The sequence below is a fragment of the Hevea brasiliensis genome, chromosome 16, assembly GCF_030052815.1.
Source record: "Hevea brasiliensis isolate MT/VB/25A 57/8 chromosome 16, ASM3005281v1, whole genome shotgun sequence".
In the NCBI taxonomy this organism is placed as follows: domain Eukaryota; kingdom Viridiplantae; phylum Streptophyta; class Magnoliopsida; order Malpighiales; family Euphorbiaceae; genus Hevea; species Hevea brasiliensis.
The window spans coordinates 43,698,437-43,718,837 of NC_079508.1; the positions used below are offsets into that span (position 1 = coordinate 43,698,437).

The 20,401-nt window shown below is 34.6% G+C and overlaps 1 protein-coding gene, 1 non-coding gene and 1 pseudogene across 2 annotated transcripts; all 3 read left to right on the top strand.

Annotated features, from left to right (window-relative positions):
- Positions 1-5,483: 5,483 nt before the first annotated feature.
- On the top strand, positions 5,484-5,590 carry LOC131175074 (small nucleolar RNA R71). The gene has a single exon (XR_009145234.1). It is a non-coding gene; the product is annotated as a small nucleolar RNA R71 (small nucleolar RNA).
- Positions 5,591-9,631: 4,041 nt separating this feature from the next.
- Positions 9,632-13,311, top strand: LOC110647733 (uncharacterized). The gene is made up of 5 exons (XM_021801691.2): positions 9,632-10,506; positions 10,815-11,276; positions 11,589-11,966; positions 12,045-12,112; positions 12,867-13,311. Exons 1-5 carry the CDS (start codon positions 9,877-9,879, stop codon positions 13,078-13,080), a joined length of 1,752 nt encoding a protein of 583 aa, XP_021657383.2. The 5' UTR covers positions 9,632-9,876; the 3' UTR covers positions 13,081-13,311.
- A 687-nt stretch (positions 13,312-13,998) lies between these two features.
- On the top strand, positions 13,999-20,007 carry LOC110647732 (probable LRR receptor-like serine/threonine-protein kinase At3g47570; annotated as a pseudogene).
- The last annotated feature ends 394 nt before the right edge of the window (positions 20,008-20,401 follow it).

The following is a 20,401-nucleotide window of genomic DNA, read 5'->3' on the forward strand; positions in this document are numbered from 1 at the left end:
TAAAACATTATTCAAGTAATATTCACATTAACAATCACACCACAAGGAATAACACCCAAATTCAACCCTAAACTCATCATTAAAAATTCATGAACAAAGAATAAAATTCTACTGCAGACACTGTTTACATGGTTAAATTTCTGCAGAATTGTATTATGAAATTTCACAAAATATACAATGGCAAATATATCAATCTCAGTGCACTTCATCAAAATTAATTACCCAAAAAGTAAAATCTAAAGCATGTTGCTATTGATTACCATGAAAGTTCCTATATTTCTCACCAATTTCCTCAAAATGCTGCAACTAAAATGGCCTTTCACTCTACCATGTTGCTACAATCAGACATGAAGCTCAAATTAGTTCAGATTTGAGTTTGTTAAAAACAATATGTATCATGGAAGACAAATATAAGGTTCAGTAACTTCCTAGGCATTAATTCTTTCAATTCAGCGTACATATTTGCTTAAAAATCTCCACCAACCTGCAGAAAGAAATTTTAATGTCAAATTTGAGTTCAATGGGATATAAGATGTAACAAAATGAAAGAAAAATTAAGTATAAGGAAAAATTTTTGGGGTGCCTCCCAAAGAGCTCTAATTTTAGGTCATTAGCTTGACCTTCTTTAATTCAGTGAATTGGTGAATCATCAAGGAAACAACTTGTTCCCTTCTCAATGGGCTGGCCTGTGATATAAATCTTGAGCCTTTGATCATTAACTTTAAAAAGACCAGAATTTTTACTCCAAATATCCACAGCTCCATGTGGATAAACCTTAATGACCTTGAAAGGACTAGACCATCTTGATTTCAACTTTCCAGGAAAGAGTCCAAGTCTAGAATTATACAATAAAACTAGATCACCCTCTTTAAACTCCTTTCTTTTAATATACTTATCATGCCAAAACCTAGTCCTTTCTTCAAAAATCCTAGCATTCTCATATGCATCCAACCTTATCTCTTCAAGTTCATTTAATTAAAGTAACCTTTTCTCTCCAGCATTGTTTAAGTCAAAATTCAAAGTTCGGATTGCCCAATATGCATCGTGCTCTAACTCAACTGGCAAATGACATGATTTCCCATAGACTAGCTTTAAAGGTGTAGTTCCAATGGGTGTCTTGTAAGTTGCTCTGTACGCCCGTAATGCATCATCTAGCCTTAATGACCAATTCTTCCTTGAATGATTAACAATTTTTTCCAGAATTCTCTTTAATTCCCTATTAGATACTTCAACTTACCCACTAGTCTGAGGATGATAAGGTGTAGCTACCTTATGAGTAATCCCATATTTCTTCAAAAGATTTTCAAACTATTTATTGCAGAAATGAGATCCACCATCACTGATTATAGCTCTTGGAGCTCCAAATCTAGTGAAAATAAACTTTTTCAAAAATTTCACTACTATCTTTGCATCATTTGTAAGGGAAGCAATGGCCTCAACCCATTTAGACACATAATCTACACCTACCAAAATGTATTTATTCCCAAAAGATGATGTGAATGGTCCCATGAAATCTATGCCCCAAACATCAAATAACTCAATCTCCAAAATTCCTTGTTGTGGCATTTCATTTTTCCTTGAAATATTCCCCTCTTTGACATCTGTCACATCTCAAAATAAATTCTCTCACAATTTTAAACATGTGTGGCCAATAAAACCTAGCTTGAAGTATTTTGCCCATTGTTTTATCCACACTAAAATGACCTCCATAATCAGAAGAATGACAGTGCTCTAGAATGTTTCTTATTTCCTCTTCAGACACGCAACTTCTAACTAGGCCATCATTACATCTCTTGAATAACAATGGATCCTCCTATATATAAAATTTGACATCATGCAAAAATTTCTTTTTCTGTTGATAGCTCAAATCTGGTGGGAGAGCTCCACATGACAAGTAATTGACAAAATCTGCAATCTATGGCAATGTAGTAACAACAACTAGCAGTTGCTCATTCGAGAAAAACTCACCAATTGGCAATTCCTCTTCATTTCCATCCTTATTCTCATACTTAATCATTGATAGATGGTCCGTTACAACATTTTCAGCTCCCTTTTTATCCTTAATTTGTAAGTCAAACTCCTGTAGCAATAGAACCTATCTTATCAGTCTTGGCTTTGCTTCTTTTTTATTCATCAAATATCTTATGGCGACATGGTTTGTATAGACAATCACTTTCAATCCAACCAGTTACGATCTGAACTTTTCCACAGCAAATACCACAGCTAAAAATTCTTTCTCAGTGATGGCATAATTTACTTGAGCATCATCTAGAGTTTTGCTGGCATAATAGATTGCATAAGACCTCTTCTCTTTTTTCTAACCAAGTACAGCTCCCACAGCAAAGTTACTAGCATCACACATAATCTCAAATGGCAATGACCAATTCAGAGGTTGCATAATAGGCGCTGTTGTTAGAGCTTCCTTCAACCTATTAAAAGAATCAAAACAAGCATGGTCAAAATTAAAAGGAACATCGTGATTTAACAAATTTGTAAGAGGTTTAGCAATTTTTGAAAAATCATTTATAAATCGCTGGTAGAACCCAGCATGCCCAAGAAAACTTCTAATTCCTTTCACTGAAGTTGGTGGAGGCATCTTCTCAATCACTTCTACTTTGGTCTTATCCACTTCAATTCCTCTATGTGATACCAAATGTCCAAGCACAATGCCTTCTTGCACCATAAAATGACATTTCTCCCAATTTAGCACCAAATCTGTTTCTTCACATCTTTTAAGCACTTTAGAGAGGTTAGATAGACAGTTATCAAAAGAAAAACCATATACAGAAAAATTGTCCATGAAAACTTCCATAATTTCCTCAATAAAATCAGAGAAAATAGCCATCATACACTGCTGAAAAGTAGCTGGTGCATTACATAAGCCAAAAGACATCCTTCTATATGTAAATGTGCCATATGGACATGTGAATGTGGTTTTCTCTTGATCACTGGGATGTATTGGGATTTAGAAAAAACCAAAATACCCATCCAAATAACAAAAATATGAATGTTTTGCTAACCTCTCTAGTATTTGATCAATAAAAGGCAAGGGAAAATGGTCTTTCCTAGTGGTACTATTAAGCTTCCTATAATCTATACACATCCTCCATCCTGTGACAATTCTAGTAGATATCAACTTATTATTTTCATTTTTCACAACGGTCACACCTCCTTTCTTAGGAACCATATGAACCGGGCTAACCCAACTACTATCAGAAATAGGATAAATGATCTCAGCTTCAAGCAGTTTCAAGACTTCTTTCTTTACCACCTCTTTCATATTAGGATTTAACCTTCTTTGATGTTCTATGGTAGCTTTAAAATTATCCTCTAAAAAAATCCTATGCATGCACAAGGTGGGGTTTATACCTTTTATGTCATCAATGGTATAACCAACGACTTTCCTATGTGCTCTTAACTCTCTCAGCAATTTTTCAACTTGTACATCACTCAAATTTGCATTAATAATGATAGGATAGGTTGAATTAGGTCCAAGGAAAGCATACCTTAATGTAGATGGAAGTGGTTTGAGGTTTACCTGTGGTGCATCCTTTTCATCTAGCAAAGATGGTTGTGCAACTTCATATTTCAATTCTTCAACTTACAAAACTTGATCTCCTACAACTTCTTGAGTAGCTTCCAAAATTTGAGCAAAAGCTGCAACTTCAGGATTTTCATCCTTTGTTATTCTACTATGTACCAAACAATTCTCTAAGGTGTCCTCAGGATATCTTTCCTTAAATTCTGCTTCCACAATCTCATCAATAACATCCACCCTCAAAAAAGGATCAACTCAATGATGTTTTTTCAAAGTCTGACTCAAATTAAATTCCACCTCCTCTTCTCCAACTTTTAATATCATTCTACCATTATTTACATCAATTAGAGCTCATGCTGTGGCTAAAAATGGCCTTCCCAAGATGAGAGGTATGTGAATATCCTCTTCCATTTCAAGAACCACAAAGTCCACAGGAATAAAAAATTTTCCAACTTTTAAGGGCACATTCTCCAAAATTCCCAATAGATATTTGATGGATCTATCAGCTAGCTGCAAAGAAATGGTGGTGGACTTCAAATCTCCTACCTTCAGCTTTTCACAAATGGAGAGTGGCATCAAACTTACACTAGCTCCAAGATCACACAATGCCTTTTCAATACTAGTGTCCCCAATGTGACAAGGAATAGAGAAACTTCCTGGATCTTTCAATTTTGGTGGAAGTTTATTCTATAAGAGAGCACTACACTCCTATGTTAATGCCACAATTTCATAATCTTTTAATCTCCTCTTGTTTGACAAAATTTCTTTCAGGAATTTAGCATATGAGGGCATTTGAGAAATTGCATCTGTAAATGGAATGTTGATGTATAACTTATTCAAAACTTCTAAAAATTTCCCGAACTGCTTATCTAGCTTTGCTTTCTGAAACCTGTGAGGATATGGCAATGGTGGCTTGTATGGTGGTGGAGGCACATACTTTTCCTCTTCTTCTTTTTCAACTTCCTTCTTCTTGTTTGTTCCCTCATTAACTTCATCATGATTCGAAGTGAATTCATTCTTATCTTTATCTTCTTTCTTCTTTTCCTCTTCTACCTCATCTTTCTCTTTTTATCCCATAATTTTCCCACTCTTTAGGATCATTGCCTTGTAATGTTCTCTAGGATTCTCTGGTTGACTTGGAAGTTTTCCTTGTACTTTACTGGAAGAGCTTGCTTGTTGAGCTATTTGGTTTTCCAACATCCTGTTATGTGTGGCAAGCTGGTCTATCCTTGAAGTTAATTATTGAATCATTTCTCTTTGTTTCTGTTGAGCAGTTAAGAAATTCTCCATCATAGACTTAAAAATTGAATCTTGGTCTGAAGACTGAACTGGTGGATGTGGAATAGGTGCATTTTGATTCCTTTGTGGTGGAAATCCGGGTGGTACTCTATTTTGCTGAAAATTCTGCTGTTGTTGCTGGAAATTAGGAGGTTGTTGATAATTCTGTTGCTGCCCTTGTCGACCTCCCCAAGAATAGTTAAGGTGATTCCTCCATGCTGGATTATATGTAGCAGAAAAAGGATTACCAACTGGTTTCTGATTGTAATTCCCAACAAAATCAACTTGCTCATTTCCAAACTCTTGCCCATAGAAAGAAAAATCATTGATACAATGCATATTTCCTGCACTAACATCTTCTGTATGACTAGATCCTCCAATTGATGAGTCAACCTTCATGCTTAACTTATTCATTTTTCTCGTCAAAGCATCAAATTTGGCATTGAACATACTCATGGCATCTAATTCATATACACCAGCTGGTGGCTTCTTCATTTCATTTCTTTCACAGCTCCATTGATAATTGTTGTAAGCAATTTTATCCAATGCTGAATAAGCTTCATCTTCTGACTTCTCTATAAGATCACCTCCTAAAGATGCATCAATTATACTTCTAATTGCTGGAGAAACACCATTGTAGAAATGTTGAACTAGCATCCATTTAGGGATTCCATGATGTGGACATCTCCTTTGAAGATCCTTATATCTCTCCCAAGCTTTATAGAGACTCTCATCGTCCTTTGGTCTGAAAGAAGTTAATTCATTTATCAAATTTGCAGTTTTGCTAGGAGTAAAGTATTGAGCCAAGAAAGCTTGTGACAACTCATCCCAAGTAGTTATCGAACCCGGAGGTAACGAAAGCAACCACTCCCTAGCACGATCCTTCAAAGAAAAAGAAAATAATCTCAGCCGGATGGCATCATCTGACACTCCATTTATCTTCAGCATGTCACTAATTTCAAGAAAATGTGCAAGGTGCACATGTGGACTTTCAGTAGGACCTCCCCCAAACTGTGATTGTTGAACCATTTGACAAAGTGAGGGCTTTAACTCAAAGTTATTTGCTTCCACTCTAAGCCTTGTAATACTCGGTCTAAAATCTCCAAAATTAGGAAAAGCAAGATCCTTAATTGATCTGTTGTTGTTGTTTGCCATAACTTCTATCACTTGTTTCTCTTGTTGTTACCATTGCTGTCTTTGAATTCTGAGTTCAGCTTTTCTTCTTTTAGACTCTGCTCTTAAAGCTTGAGCTGTCTTTTCAATCTCAGGATAAAAAATTAAATCAATTTCTGCACTTTTTGTTCTTCTCATATAAAAGATATGTACCTGAAAAAACCAAAATAAGAAAATTTCAAAGTAAAATGATAAAAGAAAGAAATTAAAATAAAAAATAAAATGCTCAAATTAACCAAACAATCAATCGTCTAATATCAAACAAAAAAAATCCCTGGCAACGGCGCCAAAAACTTGATTGCGTACTTCACAAGTATACGGGTCATTCAAGTGGTAAAGAAAAGATATCGTCCCACAGAGATTTGTTGTTTGAGTACCAAACTATAAAACTTATGATTATTTGGGCTATCGATAATTTGTACCAAAAATAGAGTAAGAGATACAGCAAATTAAATTGGGAAATTAAAGAAATTATAATGAATTAAGCAATTAAACTTCTAAGCACTATACTAATTTACTAAAATTTCAGCAAGTAACAAAAGATTTTATTAATTAATGGTAAAAATTGATTCCAGAGTTGAGGTTCAGCAAACTAAAGAGTATTTTAAAGAAAACTAAACCCTATTATCATGCGATGTTTAATTACCCAAAACCCTTTAAGCATTTTAATTAACTTGAAATTCCTCTTGCTCCACTATTTTATCTCTAACACTAGGTGATTAAGTTCATTATCTTGATTATCTATCATAGATTTTCACCTCTCAGTCCTTCAATCTAAGATTAAGAACAAAACCCAAAGGGTACCAACAATGGGTATGTAAATAAGCACACAAGATAAGAATCAAAGCTTATATATACTAAAATCTAATTAAAACCAGTCCAAATCCACAAACAAAACTTAAACCATTATACCAAACTCTGAAATCTTAAATATCTACTCACTCATGCTTGTATTTATAAGTAGAAAATATGAAATAGAGTAAGAAAATATGAAAATAAAACTGAAAATAAAAGAACCCAGAAGAAGAGAATCTAAATCTCTGAAAATGGAAGATGGAAAACGTCACTCTGCAGGTTTCTTCCTCCAAAAATGGAGTGATTCCCTCTTTCTTTTCTCTTTCGATTTTTCTCTCTCTTTCTCCTTATGGTAAAAAAGAGAATATGATGCTTATATATACCCTCAAGATTTGCCCTAAAAATAGTCCCTAAAGGGATAAGGACAAAAGGTGTAAAAAGTGTGAAAAGAGAATTTTTCCATGTCAGCAAATCTGCCAGCGCCATCCCACATGCCTCATGTTAATTTAAGTTGTTTTCCACATGTTTCATGTTGATTCGGAGGAGGAGCCTTTAGATTCTGCACAACCAGCTACACGGGGCATGTGAGAGTCCCTGAAACTTTAGCGTGTTTTGCTCCAAAATCTCTGTTTACACGACCCGCCACACGGGGCATGTTAAAGCCTATAAAACTTTCGGCGTGATTTGTTCTGAACTCTCTGTTTACACGACCCAGTGTGAATTTACATGCCTCATGTGGATTTCTGCTAGCTAATTCTTATTTTCACGCGACTTTCAACACGGGGCATGTTGAGGCCCTTAAAAGTCTCGGCTGATTTTCTTCTTTAAGCTAATTTTCTTCATTTTTCACACCACTTTAAGCTTCTAAATCACTTTGAATTTCTTCTATATGGACCTTTTTGCCTTTAAACCTTATTAAAACCTATCAAAAAATATTAAATTCTGAAAGTCAAATATAATGAAACTAAAATTAACAAATTAACTAAAATAAGAATTAAAAGTATAAAATTACTAAATTAAAAAGGCAACATGGATGCAAAACTACCCTAAAATGCTTATATAAAATGAGTCTATCAATTTTCTTCTTATCTATGCCATTTAATAGAATCTAAACATAAAATACTTATATGTATACGTAATTTTTTTTTTGTACAATTGGGTCCAATTAGGACTCGAACTTAAAATTTCACAACCCTGAAAACTAGTCCAGCATCACTAAATTAAAACTCATTGGTTTTATCTAAAATTTTTAAGATCATTTAAAATATTATAAAAATTACAAATGAATTATATAATTTTTTAAAAAAAATAAATTATACAGTTATTTAATCTCTTTGTACATATTTTAATAAAAAAAATATAAAATGATTGACCCATTTTATTTATTTTTTATTAATTTTAATGAAAGTATGTTGAAAATTATTTAAAATATTTTATATTATGCATATATGTTTTTTTTTTTTCATAAAGTTAAGTAGATCAATTGATTACATTTAAGAGCATGTAGTTGAGTCATTGTATTGGCTCCCCCAAGAAAAATTTTCTGACTTGGCCCTCACTGATAAGTCACTTAAAAAAATAATGTATATGAAATTTAAATTCCTTTAAAGTAAAATCTATGATAAAGTTAGAATATTATTTGTATTACTTATCAGACTAAAATTATAACACAATAAACATTTTGTATTATTTTAACATTTAATAATCTATATTTTTAATATTTTAATTTAATTATTTTTATGGCATTAGAATTTTTATTATTATAAATAATATAAAAAATTTTAAGAATACTATAGTTTATTCACAAGTTCGCCCCTTATTCGTACTTATAGATAAAATTAAAAATTAAGAAACACATATTTAAACTTAGTTACAATTTTTTATTGAACTACAAGTAAAGACTGAAAAATTATAAAGTTCAATTCACCTCTATTGGACTATTTTAGTACCACACATTCGGGTTCTGCAAATGGAAAAGTCAATGACTTCAAATCCATTTAAGCTTTCATTTGGGAGGAGATAAAGCAAGTAAGGTTTTATAAAGTAAAATTTATCAAAGTAAAATTTTTCATGATTTTCAAACTTTCTTAATTTTTTAACATTTGGAATGTATTTGGAGGTATAGTGATCAATTTATTTCAAAATTTAAAAATAAAGGGGTATATTTTTATATCATTTGTCAAATATAAAATTTTATTAGTTGTCATTAAAAATATAATACATTATATTATTACATTCTTAACAAAAAATTTTAGAGAAATAATTAATAACTATTTAAGAAATAAAAATTCAATATGATTTTGATAATTATATAATTATTCAAAAATTGAATATAAATTTAAATTTGCTTAAAAAATAAAATTTTAAATTAATTTTAATATATATATAATTATTTAAGATTTAATACAAATTTAAATTACTTTGATTATAATTAATTTAATTTTTTAACATTAATAAAATTTTCAAATAATTTTAAAAAAATAAAAATAAATATTAAATTATATTATTAAAATAAAATAAAATAAAATAAAATAATAATTTAAGTAATGCACCAATGAAATAACTAGTTTAAATATAAACTTTATATATGGAGATTAAAAATTATTAAATTGATGTGATTCTTAAAAAAGATCTTATAGTTTTTAACAGTCTTCATTATTCAGTAATCATTCATCTTTGTTTAAATTGAAAATGATAATGCTTCTAAAAAACTCTAAATTTAAATGACTAATATATCTAATAATATATATATTTTTAATTAAAATTGTTTATTTAGCCCCCACGTATGCACAAGTTGGTCAGCATTTGATGAATTAAACACTCTTCACTATATGGGCGCACGGACAAGCCCCTTTGGCGGGGATGTTATCTTTGTCACAGTCAGTACCCAAGAAAATGCCTGATTGCTGCCACAAAAATACATGGCACTGTTGCGCACCAGACAAAACCCTTATATCAATTACATTCTCTAAACCCTAATTTTCAAATTTGTGTCTACCCATCTATTTGTCATACATCTTCTTCTTCCAGCCTTCTCGCTTCCTACTCAAATTTTCAATCCAAATAGTGCTGCTTCGAAATGCTTTTTAGGGATGCAGAAGCTGCTGCAAAAGAGCCCTTCAAGCCCCCTCCTTTGTACTTCTGTTACCACTAGTTTTCTTTCTTCGTCTTGTATAAATAAACCCAGAAACTATTTCTATTCTCAGTCTAATAAAATCCCTTTTCTTTCTCTCACTTTAAAGCCCTGTACCTCTATCTCAATGCCAACGGCCACAGTTGGTGGGGGCAGCTTTTCTCTTGCAGCTTGCATAGCAAAAAGGGCCAAACCCACACTACCTTACCGCTTGTCTTATAGTGGCTGCTGCTGTGCTACCGGCAACAGAGCAAAAAAAACTCCTCCTTTTCGTGGTTGTGTTGTGTCACGGCCTGCGTGGAACCACACAGCGGCTGGGGCTGGTTTGGAGGGACCTGCAACTCCTGCTGTTTCAGTAGCTGAAGCATTGAAGAGATGTGATGGTGGAGACTGTGAGAAACAAGAAAAAAATGAAAAGGGCTCAGAGGAAACGACGGTGAGGATGAATAGGCGGCAGAGGGGGTCAAGTGAGGGGGTGGGTAACGCTGATTTGTTGACAATTCCAGGGGTGGGGCCAAAGAATTTGAGGAAGCTGGTGGAGAAAGGGTTACGGGGAATGGCAGAGCTCAAGCAGCTGTATAAGGATAAGGTATCAGTGCTAAGTTGAAACCCAAGTTTAATTATCAATGCAGCTGCTTTTTACTTTTTTTTTTTTTTTATAATTTTTATAATTTGCTCTGATGAATTATTTGGTTTAAGCCGCTTGTTATAAATGCATATGGAGTTTGGCATTCTCAGAGAACCTAGCTTTGTTGGTCTAGTTGCCATTAGTGCTTGAGTTATTGAAAAAAAATCTAATCTTTGATTCAGCAGTGGAAGCTTTGTAATGTAGTGTAGTATGTTTGATTAATATGATCATGTAAATATTTATGAGGATTCTTATTCACCTTTTTGCAGTTTCTGGGGAAGGCTAATGAGACAATGGTTGAGTATTTACAGAGTTCTGTAGGAATTATCCACAAAAATCATGCTGAGAGCATAACAACTTTCGTCAAAGAGAGTGTGGATGAAGAGTTAAAGGATGTAAACACAGAAGTGAAAACTGCATCAAAGAATCGAATCACATTTTGTGTTGAAGGAAATATTAGCGTTGGGAAGACAACATTTCTTCACAGAATAGTTCGTGATACGATTGAGCTTCGCGACCTTGTTGAAGTGGTGCCAGAACCCATTGATAAGTGGCAGGATGTTGGTCCTGACCACTTCAATATTCTTGATGCATTCTATGCTGAACCGCATAGGTATGCCTATACCTTTCAGAATTATGTGTTTGTCACAAGGGTGATGCAAGAGAGAGAGTCATCTGGTGGAGTAAAGCCACTCAGGTTGATGGAGAGGAGTATTTTTAGTGACAGAATGGTGAGTCTCTGTAATTTTGTGGTTCTCTCCATGAGTGTAATATTTTAAAATTAACCAAATCTATGATTATTTTGTGAATATGATCATTTTCTAGTTCACAAAAATGATCATAAATTTGCGCATTTCATTTTAATCTCGAAGGCCGATATATACCCAATTTTTACCTCCTGTGTGAAAATGATGAAATTCTTGGAAAGGATGTGGATTCAAAACCTTGCAGTTCTTTCTCATTTGGTTGATTCCGTCTGAGATGAACAAAAACTTGATTAAGAGTTTGAAGACTGATTTTAATCTCATTGTTACTTGATAAAGGTCTTTGTACGAGCTGTGCATGAAGCAAAGTGGATGAATGAGATGGAGATCAGCATTTATGACTCATGGTTTGATCCAGTTGTCTCAGTTTTACCTGGCCTTATTCCTGATGGTTTTATCTATCTTCGAGCAAGCCCTGATACTTGCCACAAGAGAATGAAGCTGCGGAGGAGAGCAGAAGAGGGTGGTGTCAGCCTAGACTATCTCCGTGACTTGCATGAAAAGCATGAGAGCTGGCTTTTCCCTTTCCAAAGTGGTAATCATGGAGTTTTATCTGTCAGTAAGCCACCCCTACAGTTGGATAATGCTTTACATCCTGAAATTAGAGATCGTGTGTTTTATTTGGAAGGCAACCATATGCATTCAAGTATTCAAAAGGTATCATATATGTTTGTTTTCCTGTAAAATTCATGTAATTATGAAAGATTTTGGCTTAATTTCTTTGGTTATGACCAGGTGCCTGCTTTGGTTCTTGATTGTGAAGCCAACATTGATTTTAGCAGAGATATCGAAGCAAAGGAGCAGTAAGATACTTCTATTCTAAATATCTTCTATTATAAGAAGAAATAGAAATATTGTTGTGCTTCCCATTATCACATCACGCATATGATTCAGTTCAAGTTGTGCTCAAACCATTTGATACTAACCTTTTGTTTTTTTTTTTTTTTTGAGCGAGTGTGAGCTGGGGCATTAGCACTTAGCAAAATTTTATGCCAAAACTGATGCTAACGTACTCTGCATACTCTATCAAACCCTTAATGAAATTCAATACACATTGTACTAGTGACATAAATGTGAAAGATAGTGGATATAATTTGCATTATTCATCTCCTCCAGGCATTATTTATTTTACCATTGTGTAGAGATAACAATAGGTTCTGTTCATGCATTATCATGTTTGTGTTTTTATGAGATGATGTTAATAGTTTGTGTAATCGTGGTATTGTTTGTGCTTATCCAGTGATTTATTTTACTCAAAAAACTTTTTTGTTGTTTGTACTGCACTCTTTCCCAAAATTGTTACTTTGAAGTAATTGTTAGAATGTGAATCAGAAAGTTGGTTTTATGAATGTTTTGCTAGCATCTAATGCCTAGTGCTTATGGAAAATGCAGGCACATACTAACTTGGTTTTGTCTGCATCCTTGAACTATCAATTTGTTTGTATTGGTTTTATTTTGTGCAACATCTATTAACTGGTGCTGAAAGTTGTGTTTATTCAATGATTCTGAAAGATTTGTGCACTGTGTAACTAATTTGTTTAATAATCTTTCATGAAGCTATGCACACCAAGTTGCAGAGTTCTTTAAATATGTGAAAAACAGGAAAGAAGTTTCACCCTCAAAACCTGGCGAAGGTGGTCTTAACAGCAACCGACAGGTGTTGCTGCCGCATGAAGGTGGATTGTTTTTACCTAGCAAAAGGCACTTCCCAGAGTCTGCTCTCAAATCTTTAGATTTTAGACGAACAATGTCATTCATGTCTGGTCAGTGATTGTTTGTCTGGACTTCTTTTCCAACTGCATGTCTGCAATCATCTGATGTGACATGTTTGGGTGCTCTGTTCGTGTAAAGATGTTCACTGTAGGCTTTAAAGTGTAGAGATGTTCGTCTTGTTGAATGCTTTGGTAATCTAATGTGTGATTGTTGAAGCTTTATTTCTACTGAAAATGGTTGCGTTGGGAAGGTATAGTAATGAAATTGGAGTGCCAACTTTAGTCTTTCACTTGTTATTATTCTGTAGAGTGTTAGATTCTTGCATCTTGTAATATTTCCAGGTGCATGAGTTATGTGGTACCTATATGCTTTCAACTTCTATAGCCTGAATGTGTTACAACCTGGGGCTGCTTGGGGCTGCTTGCTTCAATATGATTGTTTAGTTTGAGAAGTTACACAGGACATAAAAGAAATGGTAGCCAATAAACAATTGGAAACCTTTTGATCAGAATCTAACATCTGACCAATAAACTCTTGTTGGTGATGAGACAGATATTGCCAAAGTCACATTTGTTCACATTGCAACTTTGATGTTATTAAGTTTCCATGCGGTGCTCATAGAAATACAAGATACGAAACAAGGAAAGGAGAAACTCAACAATCAGAAAAAGATGTATACAACACATTCATAGGGATAAAAGATGGAAGATATTATCTATTAAGCTGGAAAGGAGTACATTAGTGAACTAAAAAATAAAGATACTTCATGCTTGAAAAATTCCAGAACTAAGGTTGGAAGCAAATCTCCATAAAGAAAGCTTTGCTTTCCTATAAAAGGATAGAGTTTGCAAACATTGCATTGTATTAATCAGAATCTGTTCTAGAAGAATGCATTAGTTTATGGACTCTTGAGGGAAATGCATGCAAATGAGGAAAGGCAACAAGAGATGGTCTCCATGATTTTTCACTGGGGAGCATGAAGTACTTGACAATTGAAGCAACTTCTGCATCATTTAATCTGACTTTGAAATCGGGTATATGGATAATCTCAACTGCTAAAAAGCAGGACGATAACACAAGTGAAGGTAAAAGAGATACGACTACAGAAAATGGGAGACAGCAACTTTGCTGCAAGGTCAAATGGCTTGTTTTTTTTCTTCTAACTTCAAACTTGACAGCCGTAGACCTTAAAAGTAGCAGTTCATATTGTCATATGTCGTATTCGTTTCTTCTCCGTCTACCATAACTCCATAACTATACTAGTAATCACCTGGTGAGAGAAGCTAATGGCAAGGTTGTGGTTTCTTTGCATTGCCTTTTCTTTCTGGTGCTTCTGCTCTTCAACTCTGTCACTTGCTTACAACACGTGACCGATCGACTTGCATTAATATCCTTCAGAGATGCAATACAACAAGACCCGTTTGAAGTCTTGAATTCTTGGAATGATGCCTTGTATTTCTGTGATTGGCATGGCGTTTCCTGCGGTCCCCGGGATCGTGGTAGGATTGTGGCCTTGAGCCTGAACTCGCAAGGCTTGGCAGGAACACTTTCGCCTCATATTGGAAATCTATCCTTCCTCAAGTACATTGATTTACAAACAATAGCTTCCATGGTCAAATCCCACAAGAGATTAGCCGTTTGCATCGCTTGCAGTATTTAAGACTCAGCAATAATTCACTTGGCTGGAATATACCAACCAATATTTCACATTGCTCAAGTCTTGTGTATCTTGATCTCATTAACAAGTTAGTGGGGACTATACCTGCTGACCTGGGCTCTCTACAAAAGCTTGAATCGCTAGGATTGGCTAAAAATGGCCTTACAGGAAGCATTCCTGCTTCTCTTGGAAATCTTTCATCTGTTTATGAAGTCTCATTACTAAGAAATGGCTTGCAAGGACAGATTCCTGAGGAACTCTCTCACCTTAAGAACCTAAGATTTCTGGTACTTACCGAAAACAATCTAACTGGGGAGATTCCTGGTGGCTTCTACAACATTTCCAACCTTGAAGTAATTGAATTGGATATAAACCAACTAAATGGCAGCATCCGCTCTGACATAGGCCTTGTCCTTCAATCTTTCTGGCACAATACCGAAAGACCTTGGAATGTTGCCATATCTTCGATATGTAGACTTCTCCTATAATCAGCTACAAGGAGACTTGAGTTTCATTAATTCTTTAACTAATTGCACCAATTTAGGAGTTGTTGCTGCAACAACAAATTTCCTAAGAGGATCCTTGCCCAATTCCATAGCCAATCTCTCCAAAGATATGTGGGCTCTAGTTCTGTCAGATAATCAGTTACATGGTACCATTCCCTTTGGTGTCCAAAACCTATATAATTTGAGATTCTTGATGTTAGAAAGGAATCATTTAACCGGCCCAATTCGTATAAATTTCAACAAGTTTCAACAACTGGAAGAGTTGACTCTGCATATGAATGCATTCACAGGAATTATCCCATCTGCAATTGGCAATTTAACTTTGCCAAGTCATCTCACTGTGGGGTTCAATAACTTACAAGGAAGCATACCTCCAAGCCTTGGAGGATGTCATAACCTGATTGAGCTGGACCTTTCTCACAACAATCTCAGAGGTTCGATACCACAAGAAGTTGTCAGCATTTCCTTACTTTTAACATCATTCAGTTTAGCTGGTAATGCACTAACTGGTCCTCTTCCAAAAGAAGTAAGTCTGCTGCAAAATTTGGTAGAGTTGGATTTATCTGACAATAAACTATCAGGTACTATTCCTGATTCCATTGGCAAGTGTCTAATCTTGGAACAGCTTCATTTACAAGGTAATTCATTCGAAGGAGAGATACCTCAGGCTTTTAGTGTTTTAAAGGGCTTAACGAAGCTGGATATTTCGCGCAACAATTTTTCAGGGCCAATCCCAAATTCGTTAGCTGAGCTTGTTGGGCTGAAGTATTTGAATCTTTCTTTTAATCAACTTCAAGGTGACGTTCCAAAACATGGAATCTTTCTAAATGCAAGTGCTGTTTCATTGGTGGGAAACAATGATCTATGTGGAGGCATCATAGAATTGAAGCTTTCTTCTTGCCTTTTGCCAAATTCCAAGAAGAAAAACCTCTCCTCAGTTTTGAAAATGGTAATCCTTCTAGTGGTTGTTACTGGACTATGTTTTGTTTCTTTGGTTGCCTTTTTTATTTTCCGTCATCGAAAACGATCCACAAAGAAAAGCATTTCCATGTCATCATTTGAGCACCAATTTTTGAGAATATCATATGCAGAACTCTTCAATGCCGCTAATGGATTATCTGCAGCCAACATAATTGGTGTTGGAAGCTATGGCTCTGTCTATGAAGGAATTCTTGAGCAATTAGGAATACAAGTGGCCATCAAGGTGCTAAACCTGCAAAGAGGAGGAGATTCAAATAGTTTCATTTCAGAATGCCAAGCTCTTAGAACCATCAGGCACCGAAATCTTCTGAAGCTATTGAGCGTCCGTTCTAGCATCGACTTTGAAGGCAATGATTTCAAAGCTCTGGTATATGAATTCATGGCGAATGGGAGTCTAGAGAAGTGGCTACATGCCCACACTGGAGGAGAAGTTGGAGAAGAAGGAGAATCAAGAAAACTGAAACTAATAGATAGACTAAACATTGCCATTGATATTGCCAACGCAATAGAGTATCTTCACGATGGTACCTCGTCCACAATTATACACGGTGACCTAAAGCCAAGTAATGTTCTTTTGGATGAGGAGATGACTGCCTATATTGGAGATTTTGGCTTGGCTAAGATTGCTGCCTCAGTTTCTGGAGAGATTCAACAATATCAAGGCAGTTCGACAGCAATCAAGGGATCTATTGGCTATGTTGTGTTACATAACAGCCTACCAACTAAGTGAAACAGAGAGAAACAGAAACAGATGAGAAAACAGATAGATTGGATGAGAAAAGAAATAGATTGGATGAGAAGAGAAAGAATATTCAAAGATGAGAGAAAAGTATTCTTGTTTATTGATTCTTAGAATAGCCTATTCTAATAAAATATACTCTATTTATACACTCCTGAATACTGTAACTACTTTGACTTTCTCCTAAAAAGCTATAGCATCTTTACAACTACTCAACTATCACATGCCACCCTCACTATTTTACTCCTTCCACAAACAATTACAAACATTATTCTCCTTACTAGTATTCATTACATTCCCTACTCCTTGAAATCATTCTTATCCTCAAGAATGAATAAGGGAGGGTACAACATTGAAATTATTGATTGTGCGCAACAAACCAGCACCAAAATGTCAATCCGTTTCCTCTGTCATAGTAATCTTTCTTTCTTTGTCTTCTCCATTTTTCAAATACATCTTGTTTAAGAATTACAGATGCAATGTTCTTCAAAATTAATTTCTTCTTCTTCAGCCTTCTTGATATCTCCCATTTATCCTCTATGAACATTAAGAACTCACAATAGTAAAACTCACAATCATGGTTCTCTTGAATTAGTAAACTCCATCTATTCCCAATGCTCCTAGAAATTTCAAGTTTTTGGACTCTAGATTGTGCAGCTTCCAACACTTCTTCCATTCCTAACTGAGGCAAAATCATCCTTTGTTTTATTGAGCAAAGAAATTCCACTTCATATTCAACTCCTATTCTTCCCATTGAATAGTCTAGTTGCCTCATGTGCACTTTACTGGAGGCTTCAGTAATGTTGTCATTCTCAAAACTCTGAGTATTCTCATCATTTGCACCATTAACATCATTCTCAAAACTCTGCTGAATGGAATCTTCAAGAATTTGAAATTTTTGCTCCTCCTTTTGAATCGACTTCTTCACATATTCATCCCCATGAATCTTATCATCAAGAAGGACAATCTCCTTCTTAGCAGCACTCTCCTTGGTCTTTCCCAATTCCTTGTCATCACCCCAATAAACTTCAGTTCCATGATTGTTGTCTTCTATATCTTCATCATTCTCCTCCCCAAAAACCTCATTTATACTAGACATATGAGGAAGAAAATCCTGCTCCAAATGTTGTAATGTTTCCTCTCCTTGTGCAAGACACAATTCCAATGCATCTTCATTAGTAAAGGTTGCAACATTTTCTATTTTCTTTCCATTTTCTGCAAAACCCCTTGGAATTTGAGATCTCAGCTCCAAATCTTGAAATTGACTTTTGGATTGTGCCTCTTGAAACAATTTTTCCTTCCTTTCTATTTGCTCTTCTAACAACTTATCTAATTTTTTCCATTTTTGATACAGCAACTCCTCTAAGCGTTCTGTTACTCTTTTTTCAAAAATTTCTAGCATTCCCTTAAGATCCTTTTGTTCCCAAGATTGTACTCCCATGGTTTGATGCTCTGATTGTATTTCACTTCCAAGAAAATTTGAGAAAGAAAATTTGAGGAAAATAGTAAAAGAAAATCAGATCTGAGCAGAGATAAGGAATTGATACTGGAATTGGAAGAAAATCACAGAGAAAGGAAGAAGAAAAATTGTGAAAAGAAGAATAGAGAAGAAATTACAGAAATAAAAAGAAAATATTTTGTAGAGAAGGAAGAAAGATTGAGAGAAAAGAAAGATTTTTTTTTTTATTTCAGATGTTTCTTGAATTTGACAAAACAGGTCTTGATTTTGAAACCCTAACAGGGAAGAAATTGAAAATAGGAAAATTGAGAAGAATTTGATAGAGGGGAAAAAAAGAATAGGCAGCTCGCAAGAGAGAAGAACAAGGGAGAGGAAGAAAATTTTCAAGAATTTCAAGAAATAGGTTTCTTGAAATGCTGGAAATAAGAAATTAAGGAAGGGAATAAAAGAAAGAATCATAAAGTGATAGAAGAAGAAAGAATTTGATTCAAGAATTTCAAGAAAGAACAAAAAAAAAACAACAAAAAAAGAAGAAATTGAGGTAAGAAAGGGAAGAAATTTCAGGGAGAGAGGAAGAAGAAAAGAAGGAATAAAGGGAAAGAAGAGAGAAAGAGAGGAGCAGAGAAAAACCTGGAATTCTGGAAGTTTGCAAGACTCCCATGAATCTGCTCAGAGTTGTGACTCCAACAGAAAATATTGGAAACAAACCCAACTCAGATCAAGGCTCTGATACCAAATTGTTACATAACAGCCTGTCAACTAAGTGAAACAGAGAGAAACAGATGAGAAAACAGATAGATTGGATGAGAAAAGAAATAGATTGGATGAGAAGAGAAAAGAATATTCAAAGATGAGAGAAAAGTATTCTTGTTTATTGATTCTTGGAATAGCCTATTCTAATATAAATATACTCTATTTATACACTCCTGAATACTGTAACTACTTTGACTTTCTCCTAAAAAGCTATAGCATCTTTACAACTACTCAACTATCACATGCCACCCTCACTATTTTACTCCTTCCACAAACAATTACAAATATTATTCTTCTTACTAGTATTCATTACATGTTGCTCCAGGTACCCTTCTTTTTCTTTTCTTTATCCAGGTTTAAAGAAAAATTTTATTCAAGTCTTATGTTAGTTAATAGTGTATTTATATGCAGAGTATGGGATGGGATATCCAGTTTCTACAGAAGGAGATGTATATAGCTATGGGATTCTGTTATTGGAGATGTTTACAGCAAAGAAACCAACTGATGAATCTTTTAAAGATGATCTAAATCTTCATACTTTTGTCGAGAGATATTTGCCTTATAGGGTGATGGAGATAGTAGATCCAAGAATTGAATATGAAGATGGAGGAGGGAGCTTCAAGGATTGCATCCTCTCTGCACTGAGAATTGGAGTTGCATGCTCAATGGAACGACCAGGAGAAAGAATGAAGATGCAAGATGTAATAAGTGAATTGGTAGAGATCAAGGGTTCCTATCTCAAGGTAAGGATGAAGCAACTCTCACGTACAGTGGCTTAATTTTGCAGGGGGTGGTGCTACTCCCTCTTTACTTAATCTCTTCCAGTTTCAGGAGAACATTTTTTATTTGCTTTGTTTTGCCATGTATCTCCATTGCCTAAAGATTTGCTCTGTTTTGGTATGTTTCACCATTGCCTGAACATCTCCAATGAATAAAGTGCTCTTTCCATATGTCTTGCTCTTCTCATCTGCCTTCTTCTTTTCACCTTTTTCTTCTTTTTTTTCTTACACTTCATGTTTGTCATGAATGTTTCTAAAATCTTAGTAGTGCTTATATCCAATTCTATATGATTTTCTTTGCCCAACTTCATATTCTAGTGCTTCAAACTTAGTTAAAAGCACACCATCGGGTAATCACTTGCACTCAATCACAACAACCATAGAGTAATACATCAAATCAGCAAGATTAAATTTGATTATATTCATGATATGCTAAATTATGCAAAACTACTACTACTTTTCTTTAAAAAAATTCTCTTCTTTTTTCCTTTTTTTCTCATCTTCC

Coding starts and splice junctions, on each gene's coding strand:
- LOC110647733 (XM_021801691.2), top strand. CDS start 9,877: ATGCAGAAGCTGCTGCAAAAGAGCCCTTCAAGCCCCCTCCTTTGTACT. Junction 11,277..11,588: donor GTATTTTTAGTGACAGAATG/GTGAGTCTCTGT, acceptor TACTTGATAAAG/GTCTTTGTACGAGCTGTGCA. Junction 11,967..12,044: donor TGCATTCAAGTATTCAAAAG/GTATCATATATG, acceptor GGTTATGACCAG/GTGCCTGCTTTGGTTCTTGA.